Here is a 17,352-nt window from a genome sequence, read left to right on the forward strand (position 1 = left end):
GACAACTAATGGCCAACAATCTTTAGAGAGAAGACTTCAATTTCCTCACCTATAAAACAAGGAGGCATACTAAATCTTAAGCTGTGCTCTGGGGAGCCTTAGGAAGTTCTTCAGGGGCCTCCTTGGAGAAGGAAAGTATGAGAGAGGGGCCAAAAGGACTGGACTCCAGCCCTGTCCCCTGCTTCAACCTGGGCAGCTCCCCTTTACCAGTTCTTCAAATTGAGTTCCAAATAATAATTGTATTCAAAATAAAATAAAAGTTTGGACTAGATGGTTGTTGGACCAGGGAAGATCCTACCTGGGATTTCCGAATCCGAAGGTCTGCTGATGACCGGACCTCATCTTCTTCAATATGCCTCTCCATACCTGGAGAGGAGAGAAAGGTTATTCTAGCAACACGTCTGCTGCTCTCTTCCAAGAAACACACTGTTCAATGCAAACCTCCTCGCGCACTCTCACACACCCAGCCCACGGAGATGTAACAATAGGCAGGTTCAATCTCAAAAGGTCAGCTCACGTGTGAGTCACAGGACTTGCATTCCACACCACTTACTATTACCAGGTCTTCTCTGAATATATCTTAGCACAGTGGTTAACAGCATGAGTCTCTGTCACCAAGAGACTTAGGCTCAAATCCTTGCCCTGCCACTTACTAGCTGTGTGACTTTGGGAAAGCCATTTAACCTTTCTTCATGTTCCTGTTCTCTCATCTGTAAAATGGAATAAATAACAGTATCTTCCTCACAATACTGGTGTCAAGATTAAACGACAATGTACATAGCATTTGACACAACGGCAGGCACATAGCATCGCTATTAGTAGAAGCTACTAGTGATGACCACCTCCACCCTCATGAAAACAGGTATTGTGATTTGCTTTGGGGGAAGAAATGACAAATTGGGCTGAGCAATGCTGCTTTCACTCTGACCAGTAGCATGCATTCACCAAATACAACTGGGCAAGAATGCAGACTACAGCCATGGAACTAAGAAACCTTTTGGGCCCCCAGGGGAATTGAATCACTGACAGTGGCTTCACTGCACAATGCTCTAAACTGAGAGGATGGGGTTGGGGGTAAGGGGAGGGTGACATACCAAGAAATGTCTGTAGACTGAATAAATGTATCTTGCACCTATAGATTGCTAACATTACTACTCATATGTATGTTGGTGCTAGGGAAAAGGGACCAGTAAGAGAAAAAGTCGAGGGACTAAGTTAAAGGACCAAGTCACATAAAGACTCAGTAGCTGAAAGTGTACTTTATTCTTAACTTCAATTCTAGAGTTTTTTTTTTTTTTTTGTGAGGAAGATCAGCCCTGAGCTAACATCCATGCTAATCCTCCTCTTTTTGCTGAGGAAGACCAGCTCTGAGCTAACATCTATTGCCAATCCTCCTCCTCTTTTTTTCCCCAAAGCCCCAGTAGATAGTTGTACGTCATAGCTGCACATCCTTCTAGTTGCTGTATGTGGGACACGGCCTCAGCATGGCCAGAAAAGCGGTGCGTCGGTGCGCCCGGGATCCGAACCCGGGCCGCCAGTAGCAGAGCACGCGCACTTAACCGCTAAGCCACGGGGCCGGCCCAATTCTAGACTTTTTCAACTACAGTAATGATTAAGAACAAGTAAAATTTCTGGGGCTATAATAGGTCATTCCAAGGACAGTGCCCTAACCAAAAGGAAAGGTGGAAGAAGTGGGGTCCCTTCCATCAGGATGAGTTTTGGTCCATAAGAGCTAGACCCTGTGGGTGGGAGGTAGAGGGTGGGGGGCTGTTCCCTCTGTTCCCTTCTTACTCTTCAGTTTGTTTCGGACGTTGTTGGCCCCTTTCTTGATCTCAGTCGTGAGCTGCTCTAGGTCATCCTTGGTTTCTGGGTAAACAAAGGCAGGTAGAATCAGTTAGAAGAGACTAGTCGCTTTGTGAGATCCAATAATCAACAGAGGAGGAAGGTAGCTTCCTCAGGCACCCATCGCCCAGAGCATTATCTATCCCAGTCTGCTCCCCATACACCCGTCATCAGAATCACAGAGAGCTTGTTTTTAAAAGGCATTTTCCAGGCACCCCATCTCAGACCTACAGAATAAAAACACCCAGGGTTGGAGCCCTACAATCTGCTTTTTTTTAACAAGGCTTCCCACACAAAATTTTGAGAACATTGCTTTTAGAGGAAATAGTGTGATTTACCATGAGGGCTGCAGCTCAGAAGGCAGAACAGGGTTTTACGGGACTTCTGAGGAAAAAAGATTTCAACCAAGGCTCATCAACTTAGAATCAAGCAAATATTTATGACATACCTACTGTGTGCACACATCCTAGGTTATGTGGAACAAAATAAGTATTAGCTATGAGCATTATTCAGATAACATCCTTAGGCACCTACTATAAGTTTGGAACTGAGCTAGAAACTAAGACATCAGAGAGAAGATATAGATCCTGCCTTCAAGCTGTTCAGGGTCTAGTGGGGGACAGAGTCCTAATATGAGCGTGGAGTAAGGTGTGAGTTCTGGTCAAGGCGCAAATGGAGTGCCTATGAAGAGCCCCCTAGCACAGCCTAGAGGGATCTGCAAAGGCTTCTAAAGACAGATGATAGTAGGACTGCGTCTAGAAGAAGAACTAAGAGTCAACAAGGTAGAAAGGAGACTAAGAGTGGAGTCTTAGAAGGAACAGTAAGTAAAAGACATGAGATAAGAAGCACTGGGAAACAGCCAAAGTTGAGTCTGGCTGCAGTGCAGGTGACTTGGATGAGGATGGCAGGAGAAAAGGGTGGAGAGGAAGCCAGGATGTGACCAAGACAATTCCCATATGCTCTGGTAAAACGTTCCAGCTTTAATCTTAAGGTAATACAAAGGCACTGAAAAATTTAAAGAGTGAAATGACAATACCAAACTTATTCCTTGTCCTTAAGGAACCTAAAATATAGCCCTAGACCCTACTCTAAAAATATGAAACAATTAGGGAAAAAAAGTTGGCTTTGGTGGTGGTAACAAACAGAAGTTTAAGGATGGGAGCGATAGACGTGGTGAACTTGAACCACTTTGGAACACCTGATGGAAAAAAAATGGACTTGATGTGGTAGGATTTATAAAGGGGGCTGAGAAAGCATTTCAGGTAGAGGAAATAGCACAAGCAAAGGTACAGAGGTGGGACAGAGATGAGGTATGTGGGACACAGGAGGAGTCGTTGCTAGTCATGAGAGGGATGAGCTAGGAAGTAGAGGAAAGCTTGGCCAGATGGATTAAGGGGGACCATCAAGAGAAGAGGTGACTGGGGCTGGGCAGTGTGAGTCAGGTAGGGGATAGTAGGACGTGTACATTGGTGTAATGTAAGGCGTACACTCCTCTGCTGTTCACAGAGGGAGGAAAACAAGGCTGGCTCAGCCCCAACGCCAGGGATCACTGTTGGGTGACTCAGCTCTGAGTAAACACTCACTTGGCTCAGGAATTGGTGCAGATAGAATGATACTGTAGAGCTTCTTCGCCTCCTCCACATGCTCAGAGATCTTGTCAATGTTGAGCCGAGTTTCCTCAATCTATAATTAGAAAGACAATATCCTTTGTCATCAAAGAGGAAGAATATACCCACGACTGAGATAAAAGCTTAGCAGAGCTTCCTGGGGAAAGCTGCCCACCTTCTGCGTTTGTGGAAGAAGATGATGACTAAAAAGTCTTCTGCTGCCCAGTGAGTATCCTTTCCATAGTCAGATAAACTCATCTCAACAGAGCAGTCATTGAAAATCCATACTGATTGCTCCCTCAGAGGAATACATTTGTTCACCTTGGATGGGAGGATTCAGGCCAGAGTCAAGAAGAGCCAGGAAAACCCATGAAGAATAATCAGAGGAAAGAGTCAACAAACCTTATCAGGCAGATCCTCAGCACCCACCCCCCAAAAAGAGGGAAGAGCAAGAATGAGGATGGGAGAGAGGGAGAAAGGAAAGAAGGAAAGAAAGAAGTGAAAAGGAGGGAACCAACCGAGACAATGAGAAAAAGAAAGAGAAGAATGAGAGGAAGAGAAAGTCAGAAACAGAGAGAGAAAGAAGACAGAAAGAGAGAGACTAAGCAATGACCATCTCAGGAGACAGCCGGCTCCTCCTGGACATATGTTCTGGTGAAAGGCCTCTTACTAGCCGATTCCCTCCGATGATCAGGACCAGAAGTTCGAGTCATGGACTGTTTCTGTGCATTTCTAAGGTTCCTGATTGTACAAAGTGTGCATCATAAAATGTTTCCAACAGCACTTCCTTCCCAGATAGAACACCAGCCCAAGACACCGCTGCGCGAGCAGTAAATGCAGCCTCAGCTCCCTCTTCAAGGGCACCGGCCACCCCAGCACCATGGCTCATGCAATGGTGGAAGCACATGTACAGGGAGAAGCACGTGCCAAAAAGACCTCAACACCCACTGTGTGTATCTGCCTCACTTCCAGAATGAGGGGCATGTCAACACTGCAACGATTAACAAACAGAAGTCTTGTAAAATGCCATACAGTAGGATCTTAACATCTGAGAGGCAATGAAAATACAACTCAATATGCAGCTTCCAGCATCCCTTTCTTCCAGTAAATAATTCACTTGTTTTTAAAAACTTGATCGTAGCTCTCCAAATTGCATAGAAAGTAGGAGAAATAAAACTGGAGTTCTCTCACCCTCAAATCAGTATTTTTGCCACTGGAACAGGGGATTTTTCCCTTCTACAAACATATTGGCTTTGATGTACCATAGTTTGAGAGTAGAATCACTTGCTTAAAGATATAGAATAAAATTTCAATGTAATAGTATCATCAGAGTATAAATACAAATACAAGTAGCTACCCAAACATTTGTGAAGCATTTTAACAGCTGGCAAAACAATCCACAGTACTGTATTGCATTAGTACTGTTATTCAAATGAGGAAACGAAAGGTTAAAGAGGTCATAGGTCACATTATTGGTGGTAGGGACAGCACTCAGAGCTCTCTAGACTCCAACTGGGATGCTTTTTCCATTGGATCTAAGACTTAAATTTTTGGGCTTCTCCATACTGTTTCACTTCTGGCAGAATCTCAAGTCTACCCAGCTATAAAAAGGGCCTATGTTATCACCTATGACTGCTGGTGGCCTCTAGAGGTATAACCACCTCAGAGAAATTGCCACCTTTCCCTTCCTTTCCCCTTTATCTCTCACATCAAACACTGGCTCCTCTTACAACTCATAAAACGTCACTGCATCACACCATGTTTCCATTTCCATCACATGACTATCTTGCCAAAGCAATCACACTATATAAAACAGGACTGAGAAAACCAGCTTTCTAGAATAAAATGCACTAACCATCTCAAAATGAGTTTAACATACTTTAACACGCCACAAGGCCTTAGATTTTGCATGCTCGATGGATTGAATGTCTTAGAAAATATATTCTGGAATATTATTTGATCAACTGAAGAGTATCCTGACCCAAAGTTTGGTCAATGGTAGAAAAAAATGAGATAGGAAGCTGCTAGGATGAGACTGCTGGGCCTCAAGCTCAGAGTCGCTCCAGGCATTTGGACGGAGACCAGAAGGTGGATGGCTCATCCGGCCCTATGGACAGGAGAACTGGGCCCTGGGTGCTCCATCACAGGTCCGGGGAGGGTGCGCCTCCACTCCCACCTCCATTCATCCTCCAACCATTGTAGCTGCTCTCTTTCCTCTGTCCTCATCAACCTCTCCATTTAGAGGCATTTCAGGGACTTTGATCTAGTTATCTAGTAGTTTGTCAGTTTGCCAAATAATCACAGGACTCCTTTAGGACTTCAGGGTGGGCAACTGGCCCATCACAGAGCTCTGTTTTTTTGAACGTTGTGTCTTTGTTTTTTCTTGGAAGTGTTGGATTTCCTCAAAGGTGACTTTCTGGGTATTTCATGGTGGCAGCTAGATGCAATTAATTTCCTTTTGTGCATTTGCCAGATAACCAAAGACTCATGGGTGGGGTGGGGGACCTCGGAGGAAATCTACAAATGCTGAATCTAAAAGCTCCAGGGCTATTTGTGTGTTTGTTTGGGGTTGTTTTAAGTAGACTGACATCACCCTGCACAGTAATATATTTAAGAACTAAAATTGATTTAACATATACCCGTGTCAGCAACAAGGCCCTTCACGGTACTTCTGTGAAGTCGCCATCACTACCCCCTTTTTATGCAGGAGAACACTACAGCTCAAAGAGGTAGAGGAACACACTGGAGGCCATACTGCACAAAGAGGCAAAACCGAGGTTTGAACTCAGGCATCTGTTAGATACCAAACCCTGTCTCCTGAACCAAGTAAAGCCGCAGGAACCACCTATAGGAGGCTCCTCTACCCTCCCAAGTCTGCATTTTCAGCCTGTGTCAGGTTAATGTGCATGTTTGACTCATTGTTTTGTGAGATTGGCTCAGCTGCCTTCACTGAGATCTGTGCCTTATTTCTCTGTCCTCTAACCAAGGCTCCCCATAGGGAGCTTTTCACACAAGGAGAGCTCAAGAAACGGTGCTGATGGAGGAAACCGATCCAAACTTTTTTTTTTCATCACCATGCTAAATTTGCAGCTAATACATCCTCAATGCCTGCTTATTGTATGATACTTTTCAAAATGTATTTTTCAATGAGTTGTCATTAATGGGGCAATCCAGATAGTATAGCATAAGAAAATACGTTACAATCAGACCGTTCAAGTTTCAAGTTTCAGCTTCATCTCTTAGCAGTTTTATGACCTTGAACAAGCCACTCTCCTCCCCGCCAGGGCCCCAGTTCCCTCATCTGTGAAATGAGGATTATCATATTTCCTACTTCCTGGAGTTTTTGTGGGGATTAAATGAGATAGGGGCCGGCCAGGTGGCGCAAGCAGTTAAGTGCGCGCCCTCCACTGCGGCGGCCCGGGGTTCGCAGGTTCGGATCCCGGGCGCGCACCGATGCACCGCTTGGCAAGCCATGCTGTGGCGGCATCCCATATAAAGTGGAGGAAGATGGGCACGGATGTTAGCCCAGGGCCAGTCTTCCTCAGCAAAAAGAGGAGGATTGGCAGATGTTAGCACAGGGATGATCTCCTCACAAAAAAAATTAAATAAATAAATAAATAAAAATAAATGAGATAATACATGTCAAATGCTTAACGCAAAATACGTGCTCAACAAATGAGATGATGGTATTGATAAATACAAAAATAGCCAGCAATTACTGCACATTTATTCTATGCTACGTGCCTTTACAAGCACATCTCATTTAATCCTCACAGCAATCCTAACATTAACAAATGCTCTGTGATGTTGTCAGTAGCTACCCAAGAAAATCAAGTAAGGACGGCAAGTCAGCCACTCTTCACAGTGGGTGTCTGCCTCAGGGAACCAATTATAATTACCACGGCACACTAATCACCATCATCTAAAAGGAGGGAGTTATTTTCAAGGCATGGATGGCCTCTTCTCTCTGGACCTAATTAGCCAGTGGAATCTAATCAGACAATGGAAAGCAGAGAAAGTACTACTTTGGAGAACTGGCAGATGGTGTGGGGTAGGGTAGAAGGCTTTGTCCATTTTACCTAAGAATTAGTCTCTGCCTCCCCTAAGCTCCCATGTATCTTGTACCTCTAGTTAGGCATTAATTTCTGCATATTTATTTATTGAAAATATATTATGTGCCCCCCTTTGGCGACAAAAGTCATGGGGTTCTAAGAGTCAAATAAATGACTCTTCCTTTTCACAATTCACATACCTTTACTTTCCCCCCAAAAAAATAGCAAAATCTAAAATAGTACTTGTATTAGAAGTTCTCAGTCAAGTCCTCTTCGATTTGTTTGCTTCTTTGCTTTGGAAGACAAACAAACATTGACAAGAAGAGACAGAGAGAGGTCTCAGTCAGCCAAGCAACAGAAGTCAAGTCCCTCAGGGGTCTTATCAAGACTGGGACTAGTGTTTCAACTCTCCTTTTATGAATGAAAAGAAATGAATGATCTCAGTTATACTGACCAGTGAAAACTAGTATTCCCGGACAATAATCTCATCAAATCAATTAAGCGTATTTGGGCTTTGCATCACTCAAAATTTAGCCAGGAAAACAAAAAACTGTCTAGTTATTTTAACCAAAGTAATATAACATAGGGAATTCTTTCCACAGAGATGGAAGGGCCGAAAAGCCAAACAGAGGATGGTGAGGCAGTCTGGAAATTACAACAGCAGGTTGGAGGGACAAAGAGGGAAGACAGGGTCACCAGAGCCTAAGGCCAGGGCCCCTCTGATGGGAGCTGGACCATGGTGGAGTTGACCAGCAGAACGGGGACCATGGAGGCAGGGTCAATCGAGTGAAAGTCAAAGAGGAGACATGTCTGGGGAGGAAAAACATGGCCTCATCACTCCTCCTTGAGTCTTCTCCAGTGCCCCCCACTAGGTCAAACATACCAAAAGCCAGTTTGCAAAAGAACGTGGGAAATGAGTTCCTTGCAATACAGAGCCGAGCACAGGAAGGGCGGGGAAGGGACCTGAGAGCAAATAGGCAAATGACTATCACACGCTTCCCGCCTGCCTACTGCAAGAGCCCAGAATGCAGAACCTACAGCTCACCTAGTCATCCAGGTCTTCTACTTAAAGAGAGAATGAAAGAGAATTTAACCTGCTAGATTTGACTTAATGCCTAGATTTCCAAGTTACATTCAGGTCGAGGTTTAGTTTAAAAAGCACGCCTGCCTAGCGAATCCCGAGGCTTTCAAGATTGCTCACCGCCCAGTTCCTCTCAGCAGGCATTGCTCCACCCGCCAAAGTTCCACAGCACTCTGCCCACACTCTATCCTCTCTCACTTCTCCCAGTCCGGACTCAGACATCCCCAAGGGCTGGGCCCCTGTCTTGTTCCTCTTAGACAACTTGATATCCATCATGGTGCCAAGCACGTGGTGTCACTCAGTAGAAGTTTGTTCAATAAATAAATAAATGAATACAAGTGACCTCAGGAGACAAGCAAGCTTCGTACACCACTGCAAGATTGTCACGTAGGTTTTTTTAAGCACATCCAAAAAAGAAAACCTTGTAACAGCATTTTCCAAAATATAGTCATTCCTCCTTGTTAACAGAAGTTACATGTCAGAAAGGGTTCTGTGAAAAAAATAAACACTGAGATAGGCAAATTAAGCAGGCTTCTTTTATTACAGGACGTCTTGGAGTCTTTAATCAGTTAATGTGCATTTTAAATCTCCATGGGAGGAAAAGAATAGGAAACATTTCGCAAACATACGTGATCCCAGAAGTCTTTTCGCATCTCATACTGCCATGCACGACACACGCTTTGACTAATCCACCAACAAGCCATCTCCCCTGCCGTTCCTTGCTAACAGAACTCTGATTGTGTTTGGGCAGTGATGTTGCCAGCCCCAGAGGATGAATCATGATCGGTGCCATGGCAATCCTGACAATCCTGTCCCTTTGCTACGTATTCACTTTCCTGGTCTCCCTTCCAGCTAAGAGTGGCCACGACATGTGATCCATTGCCAGCCAATGGGCCACAAGAGGAAGTCAGCCTGGAGGATCTGGGTAGTTTTCCTCCCTGATAAAAGGATTTTTGAACTATTCTAGCTGCCTCCTTTCTTGCTGCTTGTGATGCTGGTGCAGGGTGATGCCACAGTGGAACTGTGACTCTCTGGTGGTTTTAAAACATGGCACATGGGGGCCGGCCTGGTGGCGCAAACGTTTAAGTGCGCGCGCTCTGCTTCAGTGGCCTGGGGTTTGCGGGTTCGGATCCCGGGCGCACACCGACACACCGCTTGTCACGCCATGCTGTGGCGGTGTCCCATATAAAGTAGAGGAAGATAGGCACAGATGTTAGCTCAGGGCCAATCTTCCTCGGCAAAAAAAAAAGAGGAGGATCAGCATCAGATGTTAGCTCAGGGCTAATCTCCCTCACAAAAAAAAAAAAAAAAACATGGCACAAATTCTTTAATGCTCCTCTCATGAGACGTGATCTTTGTATTGCTCTCTTGAATCTGGCAGGCTTGTAATGGCTTTGACAGGAAAGGACAGTAGAAGCGACGTGCTAAATGACCTCCATAGCTGGAACACTTGCCCTGGAGCCCTGAGCCTCCGTGTAGCAAACCAATGACGCTGAGTCAGTCATGCTGAGAAGCCCAAGCCACAGGAAGAGGTCAAGTACAGGTTCTCCAATGGACAGTCTCTGGTGAGCTTTCCTGAGTCAGCCTAGTCCAGGCACCAGATGTTGAAATGAAGAAGTCTCTAAGAGTCCAACCTCTGGCTGCTCAAGTCTTCCCAATTAAGGCCCGAGAAATTGTGGAGCAAAAATAATCCACCTCCACTGTGCCCCGTCTGAATTCCTAGTCCACAGAATCCATCAGCAGTACAAAATGGTTTTTGTACACTAACTGTTGGGGTAATTTGTTATATAGCAATAGATAATCAGAACAGACTCCCTCTCTCAATCCTAAGAGACTCTGACCTAGAACCCCAACTCCTCTAGCCCACCACACCACCCCTAACTCCAGACTTCTTCATATGTGAAATAATTACATATCTTTATTGCTTAAGCCACAGTTACTCAAAAGCATCCCTCAATGACATGCCATGCTGCTGCTGAGGGTCCCAGATTCAGGTCAGAGCTCTCATCCTCTTTCCCGTGGGCTGATGCATGAGCCAACTTGCTGGTCTTTCCATCTCTGGCCCGTCCCGTTCTCCACACACTGCCACCAGAATGATTTTTCTAGAACACACTCTGATCCCATCACTTCCTCGCTTAAAACCTTCAAAGGCTCCCCATCACTTTGCAGTAGTTCATAACTGCAGCAGGCAACAGAATCATCTGGAATACCTTTCTAAAAGTCCCAAAGTCTGAGCCATTCCAGGCCCTCTGAATCAGGCATGTGTATGTGCAAAAAGCTCCCCGATGGGCAAGTCTAGGTAAGACCCACGAAGCTTTTCCTCACCTTCTCCTCTCCCTTCCTCCAGGCAGAACGTAATGCTTCCCCTTCTGTGCTTCCACAGTACCTTGTTCACATTTCTATTATTACTATCACCCTCACCACATAAGGAGACGCCAGAGGGCAAGGACCCATCACATAGAACATTGTATCCCCAGCACTTAACACACTGTCTGGAAGACAGAAAGTGCGCGTGTGTTTTGATGAATGGATGAATGTATATAGAACAATAAACCCTTAACATCTCTGTCTTCTGAGGCAGGTCTGTTTCCTCTGAAACTTTGCTGTCTCTGCTAACTGAGCAAAACAGAGCAAGGAGAATACAGACAACCACAAATTAGACAAAAATCTGAGGTTTATCATTTAGTGGACTCTGGCTTCATCAGCCAAGGAGGCCTGAAAACCTAGGGGCCATTTCTTTCCTGTAACAACCAAGAAGCTGGAGAAACCATTTGAGTTTTACAGTGCAAAGCACATTCTGAAAACATCCTGGTCCCGTGACTTCATCTGCACCTTGCAAACGCTTCTCTGACAAGGCTGTGATTCGCACTATCAGTCCTCAGCAAATAATTGAGGGTGGCCTGCTTGCTGGAATGAGTCCAAAAAACAAGTTTTATCACAGGACTGCCTTCCCAAAAAACCTACTTAGCTATATCCTGCAGGATGTACCGGGTGTGTTCCCCAGTCACTTACAGAGGGAAACTCCCTTTTTTCCCCCAATGCCCATTACCTCAAATGTACTTTATCCCACTCTCAAGGATATTTCCAGACCACATTCTATAAAATAAACTTTGTGGTCTACGTATTCACAAATACATTGGGGAACAGAATGGCGATGAGAACTACAATTTCCTGAAGACATACTTACTATATGTCAGGCGCTGTGCTAGGTACATCCATATACTCTCTCATTTTATTTATAATAACCAGCAGGTAATATGGTTATTCCTGTTTTAGAGGAAACTGGGGTTTAGAGCAGTTAAACAACTTTTCCAAAGTTATACCATTGGTAACAGGAACGAGCAGAGCTGAGACTCACCCCAGGCTCTGTGGGGGGCCAGAGCCTGCATGGTCTCTTCCTATGACCCACTCCCTCCACTCTGCGCTCTATCAGATGAGAAAGAAGGAAAGTAACATTTACCTAAGCCCACACTAAGCACTTTCTGAGTGTTAACGCCTTTAATCCCCAACCAGTCTGTGAGGTGAATATTCTTCTCCCACTTCACAGATAAACCCACTGAGACTTAGAGAAGTTAAGGAATGCGCCCAAGATCACAGAGTTAGTGGCAGAGAAGGAATTAATTTCAAAGATCATGCTTTTTCCACCCCACCATGCTGTCCCCTTCTCCATCCTAAATATGAAAGGTTTTTGGGTTTTTTCCTAAACTATAGAAAGGCATTTAACAAAGAGAAAGTAATAAGAAAAGAAGCAGCCCTTGAGATCTTGTTAAGTCTACAAAAATAACTCTCACCCAACCAGCACTTTCCTGTTTAGATAATGCTTTCCAGATGTGTGATCCTCACGTGATCTCATGTGATCCTCACAACAGCCCTGAAAGGTAAGTACTAACATTCCCGATTTCCAGAGCAGAATTAAAGCCCAGATGGGTTAAGTGACTTCACCAAGGTCAACTGCTATTAAGTGCTTGAGGATGGACGCAGACCATGTCTTGGAGGCCAAAACCTGCCATCTTCCCACCTTCCACAAGGAATATTGCCTCTCAGGGACTCTGTTACTGGTTTAAGAGAAAAGGTAGAAAACCATTACTGGCAAAGATTCCTTATGTTAGGGAAGAAGTTCTTTAATGTGTCTTGTTCTCCAAGGCAAGATCAAAGGTTCAAGCTACAATGACGTCAAACGTCTCCTTAAGTCCACCCCCACCACTGAAGAGAAAGACATTTTCCCTCCACGATCCACTGGAATAACACTGAAGTCACAAAACTCAAGTGTTTGATCTCACTATGATTCCTCGACCAAAAGGACAGACCCACCCACAGGGAGGGTGGGATCTGTGGAGCGTTCACATCCAACTTCCCAGTCAGGCCAGCACGTGCTCAAGTTCACTCTTAAACCCGTTTACACTCTAACAGATGAATGGGCATGAACCATCAAGCCCCGCTCTACTCCATTTCAACAAGAACTAGAGGATGACTCTTCCACATTCGAAATTTAAAGGATGGGAAGTGCCCATGTTCTCCCTGCAGAAAGAATATGATGCCTCTTGTCTTCTTTCCAAGGAAATAAAAGCCTAAATAAAGAAACCATAGTATGGTGGCAGAAACTTCAGTGACTGAACTTTTTGTGGTTTTGTTTGTTTTTCTTAAGTATCACTCATGAGCACATATATGTCAGATGCCACACCGAATGTTTCACAAACATTATCCCATTTAATCCTCATACTAACTCTCTGGAGAATTATATTACCAATCCCAATTTACAGATAAGGAAACCAAGCATGTTAAGGAACGTTCACAAGATCAACAGCTGGTCCGAAGCAGGGCTGAGATTTGAACCCAAGTTTACCTGGCTCCAAAGCCTATGTTTCTGTCCAGGATACACCACCCGCTACAAGCTTTCCACCACTCACTCTCTATCCTAGCACCTTCCTAACAAGGACCTTCAAGATCAAAGAGTATGTGAACCTGTAGATATGGGCAAACCCATCTCTGCCCCTGTTGAACTTCAAAAAAATAAACTGATGATTTCTTGGCTTCTCAGTTATCACTAGAATTAAGTTAAAGGGACTAAATTTTTGGAAACAAATCTGATCTATCTGAATCACAGGCCTAAAGATGCCACGTTTTTTATGCTCATGGCTGGGACCCCATGGTTGATTCTGTATTTAAATTATGTAATTTAGGCAAGAAAAGATATCATTAAAATGTGGTCATGGAGCATAAGACTTTAAAAGCATCTCTTCAGTTACATATAATTTACCTTCTGCTGACTTTCTCAATAAGATTAAAAATGCAAATCCTCCCAAGTAAGTTTTGAACGAATCTCCTTGTAACTTCTTGGTCTGGTCACTCCACCCCAGCAAAAGACTGACTTCCCTCTGCTACGCTTGAAAGATCTGAGGTTTCTTATTCTTTACTAAGGAAGCTGTGTTTCCTTATGCACATTCAGAAAAAAAACACAGGAAGGTCACCTACCTCGGAAAAGAACTCATCCATGAAAGCTGTGTTGTCAATGGCAATCTCGACCTCGTCGGCATCATCATCCTGTGTCAGCTGTTTCTGTGAGAGACAAAAAGGAGCAGGGTGAGACTAAAAACACAAGAAATGGCTAACAGTATTGACTGCTCCCTAGGGACCAGGAGCTCTATCTATATTAAGCATGTTACAAACATAATCTCCTTTAAAACTCAAAACAGCTCTGTGATGCACCAAACTCTGATGTCACACATCTGAATTTAAATTCTAGATCTACCACTTACTGAATTTTTGCAGGGAGGTGGGGGGAGGAAGGGGGAGATGGGAAAGTTACTAACCTCGCTGTGCTTAGGTTTCCTTATCTGTAAATGCCGACAATAAGACCACCTGCCTCATGGGGTTGTTTAAGAAATAAATGAGATCATGAATATAAAACACTTTTGCACAGTGCCTGGCATACAGTAAGTACTCAATAAATGCTAGGTTTTGGTGGTGGTGGTGGTGGTAGTGGTATTGGTGACATTACTATAACTCATTCCAGTCAGAGAATCTAAAACAGAGAGGTTAAGTAACTTAGCCAAAGTCACACACTAACATGTGGAGACAGGCCAATGGTAGCCTGTCTTTTGGATTTGGATCCCATTTTCCTAACTCCTTCTCCACAATGTTCAAATGCATGATCATCCCTACCAGGGATCTATTTCAGAACAGTTTCTAGCCACAATTCCTCCAAAGCACTGGCTTCAAATCCTCACAGTAGGAGCGAAGATTTTCCTGTTTTCAGAAACCACCTGTTACAACGGAAACAGCACTGTGTGTTGTTCCCTGTCAGAGCTCATGTTTACAAGGAAAAGGAAGCTGCCCCCCAGCTTTCTTAATCTCGTTCGACTTCCTCTGCAAAATCATGAAATGGCTATCTAAAGGAAGTGCTTCCATTCCCACCCAGCTTCAAGGGCCTGAGTTGTTCCTACGTTCTTCCCAAACGCTCCTCCCAGACAACTGCTGCATTGCACACTGCCCATTTCTAAGCACAGACGGAGAACTGGTTGTTGGGAGTGGAGGTGGGGATGGGGTAAACCCCCCTACACTTGCTTCTTCACAACCTTCGGTGGCCTATGAGCTTCTAAGCCAAGACTTGTCACTCTCCAACACTCTGAACTCCACGGGCAATGAAAGCCACCAGGGGCCTCTTTTCTTCACCTGGTACCATCCCCCTGACCTGCAACAGAAGAGGGAGTTACTGGGAATTCCCGCCAAAATCTGGGACTCTTTAGCCATCTGGGGAGTCTCTTTTGACTGGCTCCCCCACCATCTCATTCTCTGGCTTGTCTGGAACCATCAGCAACCTAAACTTAATAGCCACATTCAAAGGAGTTGAATTTGAGGGCACTGCTACAGCCCCCACAAACATCTTCCTAAAACTTAGAGCTGATCATGTCCTTCTGCCACCTAAAGTCATTCAATGACAGCTCATCTTCTAGGATTAAAAGTCCCAATGCCTAACGGAGCACACGGGCCCTTTAAGATCCAGCCACACCCACATTTTTCCCTCTGTGATGCACTCTCTATACCAGGTACTTAGAACTCCTTGCATTTCCTGGACGTACTGTTCTTTCATATCACTGAACTTTCCCATAAGGACTTGTTCCTGAAACGCATTTGTCCAGCTGGCAAAATTTTACTTAGCCTTTAAAACTCAATCTCAAACAACCTTCTGAGTCCACCTTACCTGACACTTCCCCACCCCCCGCCCCCGCAAAATTTAAAACCTCCCTAAGTTCCCAATGCATTTTGTGCAAACTTTCCACAGCATCCATCACAGCCCTCTATTAATTATCCCTTAACTTATCTATCTTTCCCTATTGACTATAAACTCCTGGAGGGTCAGAGTGGCCTTATGTATCTATTATAGTAGATACTCCGAGTGTGTGTGCCTGCCCAGGACGCCTTCCTTTGTGGAAACACCCCTTACCTTCCCCATATGATGCTGGGAAGGTTATCAATCATGACCCAAGCTCCCTGAGGAATCTGCATGTCAAGTGAACAGAGCCAAGCCAACCAATGGCAGCACCTAACAGAGACATCTGCTGGATTCCCAGAGCTACCCTTGTTTCTATCCATCCTAAGCCACCCCTTGGCTTAGAGCAGTTTCAACAGATCTTCCCCAGAATTCTTTCAATGAGCTGAACAGTATTCTTCTAATAGTTTTTTATTCATTTAGCCAGAATCAGCTTTTGTCACTTGCAATTAAAATTACTCGCACTTGTCATTAATCAATGCCACCTGTATACTGAGTACTTGCCAAGGACTAGACATGTAACAGAAATTTAATCAATTTTAGCTGAATAAATAACTAGCTTCCACAGAGACCAGCAGCCCAGATTTACCCAGCAGTTTCTAAAGTTTGAGACAAAATGCTCTCTTTATCAACTATCATCAATACCTGGGCCCCTCAGCAGCCTCCATCTCCCGAGAAGGATGTGTGTGATCCTCGCTAGAAACTAGGAACCTAGTCTTCCTCCAGGAAGGCGAGTTAACACGCATTTGTTGTGAGTTTCCTCTCTTCAGAGAACTTCTATAGACCCACACTGAGGGGAGATACCCCTGTGTGTGTGCACACACACAGACCCACACACATAGACACACACACGTGTGTCAACCTGGTCTTTAAACAGGCACACGTGGCTAAGGAAGTGGGATAAGGCTACCATCATGGGATGGATTAAGGGAAGTTTCCAGAGGCTAGGAACAACTGTGTCCTGGAGCATGGGAGGCAGGCACCTAGCTCTCCATCATGACACAAATTTTTGAGACCCCTGGAATTCGTACACGGATTCCTCACATCCAAGATGGCCACCTCTTGGCTTTGAGCAGGCTCTAGCAAGACAGCCTGGTCCACCTCCAGCGAAAGAATGTGTGGACCGAGAAAAGAGAAGTCTTTGGTGGCTTACAACCTAGGTCCAAGACCTGCTGTTACCAATTACTGGCTGTGAGAGCTCAATCAAGTCCCTTACTGCTCTGAATTTTTTACCTGCAAATGGTAATAACACCACATACTTTATGACTTTTACCAAGACTGGAAGAGATCACATATGAAAAGCTTCTAGCCCAATACTGGGCATACACTAGTGCCTAATAAATGTCAGTTTCCCCATCTCCTAGCCATAAAGACGGGACGTCTAAAAGAGTGAGTTCTCTACAGGAAGTTCTCCACACTAAAGGCTAAGTCAATAAGATCGGTCCAAACCATCATGATGACCAGGGTTCTACAACTCGCTCCATCACATATTAGTCCCTG

General features: G+C 44.6%; 1 protein-coding gene across 3 annotated transcripts in view; it reads right to left on the reverse strand.

Moving 5' to 3' along the window:
* STX3 (syntaxin 3) overlaps positions 1–17,352 on the reverse strand; it is a 46,786-nt gene that overhangs the window by 17,280 nt on the left and 12,154 nt on the right. For all 3 annotated transcript variants that reach the window (XM_058526779.1, XM_058526776.1, XM_058526778.1), the window contains exons 2-5: positions 14,055–14,138; positions 3,426–3,525; positions 1,792–1,866; positions 299–366 (exon numbers count right to left, since the gene is read on the reverse strand). In XM_058526779.1, coding sequence (XP_058382762.1) covers positions 299–366; positions 1,792–1,866; positions 3,426–3,525; positions 14,055–14,138 — 327 coding nt within the window. The remainder of the gene's footprint in view (positions 1–298; positions 367–1,791; positions 1,867–3,425; positions 3,526–14,054; positions 14,139–17,352) is intronic.

Source organism: Diceros bicornis, chromosome 31, assembly GCF_020826845.1.
Source record: "Diceros bicornis minor isolate mBicDic1 chromosome 31, mDicBic1.mat.cur, whole genome shotgun sequence".
NCBI classification, from domain to species: Eukaryota; Metazoa; Chordata; class Mammalia; order Perissodactyla; family Rhinocerotidae; genus Diceros; species Diceros bicornis.